The following is a 9545-nucleotide window of genomic DNA, read 5'->3' as shown; positions in this document are numbered from 1 at the left end:
TATTACATTTTTGACAGAATTTATGTATTTTATGTACTAAATTCTGCAAACTCTTTAAAATCCTGCACATTAATCCTAAGGAAGTGCTGACTGGTTGACGTATTACAAAGGAGACCAGTTTAACTTTCAGTTTCGCTTTAGCGCCGGGAAAATGGAGTCTGTGATGTTTTAGTAATGGAATGGGTGTAACTTCAATTGCTAGGCACTTTTAAGCGTTACATATCATTTTCTAAATCAAGTGAACCGCTGCAAACAAGGTCTACTCCTTGCGCGTCAGTGAGGGTCAACTTCTGGTAAGTTACACTAATTCCAGTTCGGCGTCGTCGTTAAAAAGAAGCTGCCATGTTGGGAGAAACGGAGCCGCAGTGGTTGTCCGAAGAAGTGAAGACTGGAGTAAGTAAACGACGTTAAATAGCCTATATTTGAGAAACTGTTAAAGGCGATGTGAGCTTCTCGTTTTACGTATTTTAACCCCACCTAGGCTTTACATGTTCAGCAACAGCCCTTCGCTATACGCAGTTGTTCTGGGTATTTGTTTCTCATGCACCACCATGTCATGGACGTAGAGCATTATTTGTCTCATATCTGTAAGCATTTGCAGAAGAGTCAGGGGAGCAGAATTTTCAGCAGAGACATTGTAGGAATAGAGCCATAGAGAGGAGAAGGAGTTAAAACTCACTTTGTTTTTGTACTACATCTGCATCCATTACTTATGTAAAGTTTCAGCTACAATGAAGTGACATTCCTCAATGAACACTTGCTTTTTTTTCTGATTCCAGACAACCATCATTGCCATAGAGTTTAATGGAGGGGTCGTATTAGGATCTGATTCCAGAGTGTCTGCTGGGTGAGTTAGTGTTCATGAGAATGAAGGCAGGTGCATCTCAATAAAGTAGGATATCACTGAAAAGCTTAATTTGGTAATGTAACTGAAATAATCTGTATTATAGGTACATTGCACGCTGCTTTAATTTCTATTTTTTATTACTACTGTTAATTTAAGGACTTACAACCAGGGCCAGATTTACAAGGATGTGGGTCACTGGGCTGGAGACAATTTTGGTGCCCTATCCACTAAGGAAAAAATATTTAATATAAATTATAGTGTAGGAATGGGTAGTCCTATACATTAGTAGGGATCACCTGATTTAGTATGTCCACTGCCCTGTAGCTTCATGCTGATCCTAAAAGATTTGTACTACAACTTTATAACTTTCAAATACTTGAGTATTGTTTATATTTACAAAAGTTCCAAAATATGTTTGGAACTTTTGTAAATATAAACAAAAGTCTATATTTTTATAAACGAAGTATAAATATAAAGTTCATAGGTCTTTATACTTCTGTATAAAGACCTAAGAACTTTATATAAAGTACAATTTTTGCAAAACAAACATTCATTAAAATATATGTGACGCCCCCAGAATATTGGGTCCCTGTCATCCTTTTCTAAAATGTGGCCCAACTTAGTGAAAACCATCCATGTAGCCTGCAGGCCATTTATCATGGAGACTCATTTTGCGTTAATTACTGCAACAATTAGGTGTTTCATGGAGTCTGTCAGCCTGTGGAGCTGCTGAGGTGGAATATAGTCTTAAATAGCCTTTCAGGTAATCTGCATTGTTGGCTCTGGTGTTTCTAATTCTTCTCTTGATAAAACCACACGGATCCTCTCTGTAGGATTGGAGGCCAATTTACTGGCCAATCAAGCCTATTTTGTTTACTTTTCAAAAAATGTGGGAAAATTAGCTCTTTAGGTACTTAAAAGAAATCAGAAAATCATTTTCTCCATTTTAACAGATTATATTCCAGTAATATTTAATGTCTGTTAATTTTATCTCATCTCCTCATCCAGGGAGTCGGTGGTAAACAGAGTGATGAATAAATTGTCTCCACTTCATGATAAGATCTACTGTGCCCTGTCAGGATCTGCAGCAGATGCTCAAACCATTGCTGAAGTAGTCAACTACCAGCTAGATGTCCACAGGTAAATACTATTCATTCTAAAACATACCTGCAAGTGGCCTAAACAGAGAAGAATTGATGTTGTTATAGCAAAATACACACCATGCCTTCATTCACATAAAAATCAAAGGATGAATGTTGTTTGACATCCTTCATCTTGCTAGACTGAGGCTTATTTGTCATAAAAAACAAACTGCTTGCATGTATTGTGGATTTTAGAACAATATGTTAATGTGAGAAAGAATTGGATGCCACTACGTTTAAAATAGATGATCTATATCAAATCTGGTATATGTACCAGTGGTATATGTACCAGTGATCAGATCAAATGAGGAAATTCAGACCACAAATGTTAAAACACAAAAGCTTCTTGCTGTGGATTCCGTCCCATTCAATACCTCAGACAATGGGAACCAGAAAAGAAAAACCCCTCCATGGAAAGTACCATACACTCAAGTGGCTGATATAATAAAATCCTACCAGTGGCAAGAAATTGCAGGTCTTGAGAACAGTACAGAAGCAGTGATCATGGCACTGCAGGGGCAGACCTTGAGCGCCAGAGCAATAGAGGCTCAGATCTATCATACCAGGCAAAGTCACAGGTGCAGAAAGGTTCACAAAAATAATGTAGCATCTTATAGTAGGGTGCAAGATACTGACAGAAGAGAAATACATGGAACACCATAATAGCTGGTGTAGTGTACCATTACATCTTGGTGGAATATGCATTTTTACCATTTAGATGGTGGTGTCAGAAACTAATGCATGTAACTTGTTTTGTTTCTAAAAGTATTTTTAGAGTTTCATATGCTAAACATTATGTACTGTAAATGTCATTATTTCGTCCTTTGTCAGTATGGAAATAGGTGAGGACCCAAAGGTTCGATCAGCTGCCACTCTGGTGAAAAACATTTCGTACAAGTATAAGGAGGAGCTGTCGGCTCATCTCATTGTGGGTGGCTGGGACAGAAGAGAAGGAGGACAGGTTGGTGACGTTATGGCATTTGCTACAACATGAATTGTAATACCACTACTTAAGTTTCACATACCCAGTTACATTCATTTTAGCATTTATCTAGTTCTTTTTGTTTGTTTGTTTTTCTTTATTTCTCAGGTTTTTGCAACCATGAAAGGTCTCCTGACCAGACAGCCTTTCGCTGTTGGCGGCTCAGGCAGCTCCTATGTTTATGGATTTGTTGATGCTGAGTATCGCAAAGGAATGAGCAGGGAGGAGTGCCAGCAGTTTGTTGTTAACAGTAAGTTATTACTGTGTCTATGTTACAAAAAGTTTATTTACATTTTTAATAAGAGTTTGAGATGTATAAACTACATAATGTACAGTCGCTTTGTTTTCTCACCTGTCAAATTGCTTTGTTTTTTTTTCCTCCTTCCCCTGCTCCAGCCCTCGCTTTGGCCATGAACCGTGACGGCTCCAGTGGTGGTGTGGCCTACTTGGTCACCATTGATGAACACAGCACAGAGGAGAAAGTCATTCTGGGAAATGACCTACCAACTTTCTTTGATCAGTGATACAGCAATCACTGTATTGTTGGAATTCATTAAAATAATAAAAAATAAAACTCATTCTCATCTACTTTTTTAAAATGAATGTATCTCATTTGAGTTTATGAACTACTTAGTTTGTTATTCTATTAGATTAGTAAGGAGAGAAAAAATGGATTTAAGTTCTCTGCAAACATTACTGTTTCACTGAAGAGATGTTCTAGCTCAACTTGACCATCTACTTCTTTTGACCTTGTTAAAAGCTAATATTCAAAATAAAACATCCGTAAACTATTTAAATAGCTTCACCACATTATTATTCTTTATTTTGTAATTTTCATCTGTGTACTTTATGACGAGTTTCCCCTTCTATTGGGTTTTGTCTAAAACTTTTCTTATTTTGGGGTTGGCTTCTATTTTATTTTACTGAATTTAGCAGGTTATAAAAATGTCACCCAAACATACCATGTTATACATATGGACATATAAAATAGATACATGTAGCAGTGCTGTATTCTTATTATGTTAAGTTTAAACTCCTATCTTTATTAAATATTACAAAGACTACTCATAAATGATATAGTTCTGCATTTATGAAAAGTTTAATGGAGATTGTATTCAGAAGAAAAAAAATGATTAGTTTGTGTTCTTCATTATTCAGCCCTTCACTGTTGTTACGGGAAACCCCTAAACTTACTAGAAAATGAAACTGAAAGCACTGAGAGCAAAAACGTTTTAGTTACACAGCAGAGCAGGTCATATGAGGACGGCTGCAGCTGAAACATGGCAGCTCTAACAACAATTCACAAAGTTCTCGCTTTGACTTTAGCAGTTTGCGTTGATCTTTCTTTATTTTACGCATCAGGTTTTACTGGGATTCACAGCGTTTTGGGGCTTTTTGCGCATCTGTGGCTTTCAGCAGCTCTACGATGGTCAGCAGTAACTATTACAACTCTGCTGGTTCTGGGAGACCCGAGCCCGCTTCTGATCCGGTTCATAACAGCCTACAGTCTGCTTCCAGCGGTGTATGAGACCGGAACCAGGGTTCTGTACCGGGAGGAGAGCCCATGCGGCCCGGTGGCGGATATTCGCTGCTGGCTGATGTTCGCCGGAGCGTCGCTCGGAGCGGCGCTGTTCTGGGAGATCACCATCCCGGACAGCGACGAGGAGGCTGGGAGTAAAGCCCAGAAACAGAAGTCCAGGGTTCTGTTCATGAGGGTTGTCCATCTCTTTAAGCCCGACTATCCCAAGCTGTTCGGAGGCTTTGTTTTCCTGTCGCTGGCAGTTATCTGTAAGACAAGAGCAGATTATTCTACTTTCAGACACGCTACAAAATGTGCAAAAGCTAGATATATGTGTGTGTATGCGTGTGTGTATGTATGTATGTTTTATGTGTTATCATTCATTGTTTTAAAACTACTGACAACGTGCAGAGAACATTTTCGAATAATCTCTTCAAATATAATTTTTGCAAAAATCTGGCTGTCACCATAACAAATTTGCAGTTTGTTTTTTGCCCCAAGCAACAAAAAAGTCCATTGATTGACTGTTTTTTAAACAACGTAATGCAAATATGCTTGATTATCTCCCACTGCTACCATGCAACCTGGTGTTGATCTTCAGTACTTTATTTGGTACAATGATCTGTGCGTGTGTAGGATTTATGCATAAAGGAGGATGGAGTGGATATCATGTGGCATACTAGGAAAAAATGCTTCATTTTTCCCTAGCTTGTTTGTAGTACGTTGTACATACTGACATATTTTGCTGGAATTTTTTTTCCTATGAAAATAAATAAACATGTTTGTTTCTTCTCAGGTGACATGTTCATTCCATTCTACACAGGTAGAGTCATTGATATCCTTGGAAGTCATTACCAACAGAGTGAATTTCTCAAAGCCCTCCTTTTCATGGGGATATATTCTATAGGAAGGTATTAAGGAATGCTTCCTCACTAAATCTATTCTCCTCATGAATATGTGTAATGACTAACTCAGCCTCTGTTTCTGTTTCATTGATCAGCTCTATCAGTGCTGGCTGCAGAGGAGGCCTCTTAATTTGTGCCATCAATTCATTTGCATGCAGAATCAAAGTTAAACTGTTTGAGGCTTTGACCAAGCAAGAGATTGGATTCTTTGAATCTGTAAAAACAGGTAATCCTGTCAAATGATAAACCACCATATGCATTTAACATCATAGGATAGAACAGTTTGATATAATGACAAAAGGCTCATCACTTCTGTTACAGGTGAGATCACGTCCAGGTTGTCTAGAGACACCAATCTGACAGGAAGGACAGTGTGTCTGAATGTTAATGTGCTGCTGAGGACATTTATGAAGACGATGGGAATGATCTCCCTGATGATGAGTCTGTCATGGAAGCTCACATTCCTGGTACTGATGGAAACCCCCATAACTGGACTTATACAGAACATCTATGACACTCACTATCAGGTAACAGCAAAACATTAAGAAACATTATTAGATTTACAGCCTTTCATACATTATTCATGTTAATCAGCACAGTAGATCACACTGTATACTGGATTTTAGTGTTTAGTACTGATGCAGATTTCTAAGAAGCAAAGAAATATAAAAAATATTTATCTTTAATATCAATGTCTTTCATTTCTGAAAGGTACTGTTTTTTGCCTGAATGTATCAGCAGGCACGTCACAGTATGCAGATTAAATAGATAAACTGCTATAACTATAATTTGGGGAAGAGTATGAAAGATTAGGAATCTTTGTTGCAGAACAAATATGTGGATCCAATTGATTTTAAAGAATAACAGAAGATTAAACATGATTCCTCACCACTGTTTAACTGGCTCTGAATTGTATTCAGTAAAATATAATGCATCTAGTTCAGATTGTGCTGGAGCCACTTTAATGAAGAATGTCAGATTAAATCACTTTGTTGTTTTGCACCATGTTATAATGGTGATAATGGCATAAGTTGTTCTGAAACGAGTCTGAATTGGAAGTTTAATATAAAAAAAAATCTAATTATGTTGTATCTCATTATTTATTGTAACATATATCAATATTTTATTTCTTACTCAAATATATATATATGGTCTTCTTTCCAACTTACTTCTCTCCTCAGAGGTTGTCTCAGGAAATGCAGGACTCGATGGCTCGTACAAATGACACTGCAAATGAAGTTGTGTTTGGAATTCGTGTGGTACGAAGCTTCAACACAGAAAAGCATGAAGCCGATCGCTATGATAAACGATTAACAGTAACACAGTCACTGAAGAATCGCCGTGACATTGTTAGGGCTATTTACCTGCTTGCACGGAGGGTGAGAAGTTTGCTTTAATTTATCTTAGAATATGAGACAGCTTGCAAGTCTGCTTATGTGACATATCCTGTTAATGTGTGTCTGCAGTTGACAGGTTTGGGAATGCAGGTCTTCATTTTATATTATGGCAGACTTTTCATCAAAATGGGACAGATGACCACTGGAAACCTGGTTTCCTTCATCATTTACCAGTCAGACCTGGGAGACAACATCAGGGTGGGTGTTTCATAGAGCTGCCAGCTGTTATTTATGATAATATACTGCTTATATACAATGGGGCTACAAAAAGTGTCGCTCCATTATATTGGTACAGTTTTTATTTTGTGGTCACAGAGAAACTGTTATAAGTAGTTTGTTGGCAAAATATTTCATAAAATTTGTCTCTTGAATATCACATCTGTTTAATAAACAAGCACATGACATATGCTCTATAGACGCATGCATTATACTATGTGATTGTTTTGAAGTTCAGAGATTGATTCAAACAAGAGTTTTGAGTCTTTATATCTTCTTAAAGACAAATGAATAAGCTGAAACAATCTCATAACTAATATATGATCTATTGTAAGACATTTGTGGCCCATACTATTTCTTTAAAGCACATCTCAAACCAGGTTGTCTAATAGAGTTTGTTATCTTCCAGACTCTTACATATATCTTTGGTGAAATGCTGAACTCAGTGGTAGCTGCTGGGAAAGTCTTTGAGTACATGCACAGAAAACCTCAGATCATCTCAGATGGAAAACTGAAACCGGATCAGCTGGAAGGACGCATCAACTACTGTGGTCTGAACTTTGCTTATCCTTCAAACCCTGATAAAACTGTACTGCAGGTGAGAAAACTATGATTTCCACTTTAGAAAGTCATGTGGCCATTTTAACACAGCTGATAAAGGAACTTGTATGTATAAAATCTAGTTTAATTTCAAATATTGCCGTCATGTTGTGGTGTTTTATCGGTCTCTGTTTTGGTCTCAGGACTTTAGCCTGGAGCTGAAGCCAGGTCAGGTGACCGCTCTGGTTGGTCCATCTGGAGAAGGAAAAAGCACCTGTGTGAGTCTTTTACAGCGGTTATATGAGCCTCAAGATGGAGAAATATTACTGGATGGGAAACTACTGAAATCCTATGATCATCACTTCTTCCATAAGAAGGTATTTAATCAGTGAGGTGCTCTTCCCTGACAACAGCTTTGGTTTATTTTTATTTTTTCTCTACGTTATTTTGAAATTATCCTGGGAATAAATGTGTAATGTTATTCATATAATCTGATGAGAGTCTATGTAACAGATAGCAGTGGTGAGCCAGGAGCCTGTTCTGTTCTCTGGATCCATCAGAGATAACATCACCTACGGACTCACTGACTGCTCACAAGAGAAGATCGAGGAAGCAGCACACAAAGCCAACGCCCACGATTTCATTCACCAACTAGAGAAAGGCTACGACGCAGGTAAACCGGTCTGACTTCATCTCATCCTGTTTACATGGCTGAGTGCAAGCAAGAAATATGTTATATTTGGTGTTAAGGAGAACATGATAATAAGAAACAAAAAGAAACTGAATTATCAAGATGGCTTATAGAGTAAAACATAATTTCTGAGCATGTATACATTGTTTGAAGGGGTAGTAACATTAAAAATGTTTTCATTTGTTTGGTTTTTGACATTAAACAAATGAATAAATGGCTTTTTTTACTTTAATAGAGGTGGGTGAGAGCGGCGGCCAGTTGTCTAAGAGTGAGAGGCAGCGGATCGGCATCGCCCGGGCTCTGGTCAGAGATCCAAAAATCATCATTCTGGATGAAATAACCAGCTCTCTGGATGCTGAAAGCGAAAACAAGGTACGTTCTAATTTACAAAAATTTGTTTGTTTTTTTACCATCTGAAACCATTTTTGACCATAAAACTTTAATTATTGCACAGATTTTTCAAATATAATGTTACATCATTTGAGCTATTTATATAATGAACCTGTGAAATATCTTGTTTTTTCATCTCATATTTATCATTATGCATAATGAAAATAGACTGAAATGCTATGTATAAAATATTTAAATGATATTTGTTGACCAAAGTGTTTATTTGTCGTTGTCATCATTGTGCAGGTTCTCCAGGGTCTGGCCAGCTGCCCCAACCAGACCCTGCTGGTGATCGCTCACAGACTGAAGACCATCAAGACAGCGGATCAGATTATTGTGGTTAAAGGAGGTAAAGTGGAGGAGAAAGGGACCCACCAGGAACTGATGGAGCAGCAGGGGAGCTACCATAAACTGATAAATGAGCTGTTTGATGAGGCAAACTCACCAGAGTGAACTACTGTAAATTTTCTCTACTGAAACTGTAACTTCATATCAAGTGAAAGAAGTGTTTTCTATTCTTGCCGTATAATAGATATTTTTGCATAGAGTGAATTTAGATAGTTTTGTACAGATATTAAAGATGTTTTTAAAACTTTTTATTTATTTTAAGGATGGTATAATCATGAAATGAAAGTGTCTGTTGTCAGATCTACGCTCATTATTTAATTTTCTGATCCATATTCTGGAAATTATTGACTCAACAGGTGAATATTGTTGCTATAAATATTCATATATAATTGGAATGGCCAAAAGTTGCTTTGTGGTTGGTACATCTCAAATAAAAGATTAATCAACAGCTGAAATGTTTTTCTGAATGTCTTTGTTTAAAGTCTGTTTCTTATTTTTTTTATTTCATATTTATAAAAATATTTTGCCAAATCTGTTCTCTAGTAAGTTAAGACCAACAGAAGAACTT

General features: G+C 37.2%; 2 protein-coding genes across 2 annotated transcripts; both read left to right on the top strand.

The window, feature by feature from the left end:
* The first annotated feature begins 201 nt into the window (after window positions 1–201).
* On the top strand, window positions 202–3559 carry psmb9a (proteasome 20S subunit beta 9a). Its single transcript, XM_008422802.3, has 6 exons — window positions 202–393; window positions 780–847; window positions 1856–1987; window positions 2821–2950; window positions 3080–3221; window positions 3368–3559. Exons 1-6 carry the CDS (start codon window positions 343–345, stop codon window positions 3493–3495), a joined length of 651 nt encoding a protein of 216 aa, XP_008421024.2. The 5' UTR covers window positions 202–342; the 3' UTR covers window positions 3496–3559.
* Window positions 3560–4194: 635 nt separating this feature from the next.
* Window positions 4195–9085, top strand: tap2a (transporter associated with antigen processing, subunit type a). Its single transcript, XM_081612882.1, has 11 exons — window positions 4195–4759; window positions 5287–5401; window positions 5491–5621; window positions 5717–5922; window positions 6577–6774; window positions 6862–6990; window positions 7418–7606; window positions 7752–7925; window positions 8062–8221; window positions 8475–8611; window positions 8876–9085. Exons 1-11 carry the CDS (start codon window positions 4252–4254, stop codon window positions 9080–9082), a joined length of 2154 nt encoding a protein of 717 aa, XP_081469008.1. The 5' UTR covers window positions 4195–4251; the 3' UTR covers window positions 9083–9085.
* Window positions 9086–9545: the final 460 nt, after the last annotated feature.

The sequence above is a fragment of the Poecilia reticulata genome, chromosome 11, assembly GCF_904066995.2.
Source record: "Poecilia reticulata chromosome 11, P_reticulata-male-v2, whole genome shotgun sequence".
NCBI classification, from domain to species: domain Eukaryota; kingdom Metazoa; phylum Chordata; class Actinopteri; order Cyprinodontiformes; family Poeciliidae; genus Poecilia; species Poecilia reticulata.
This window is presented reverse-complemented; position numbering and strand designations above follow the sequence as displayed.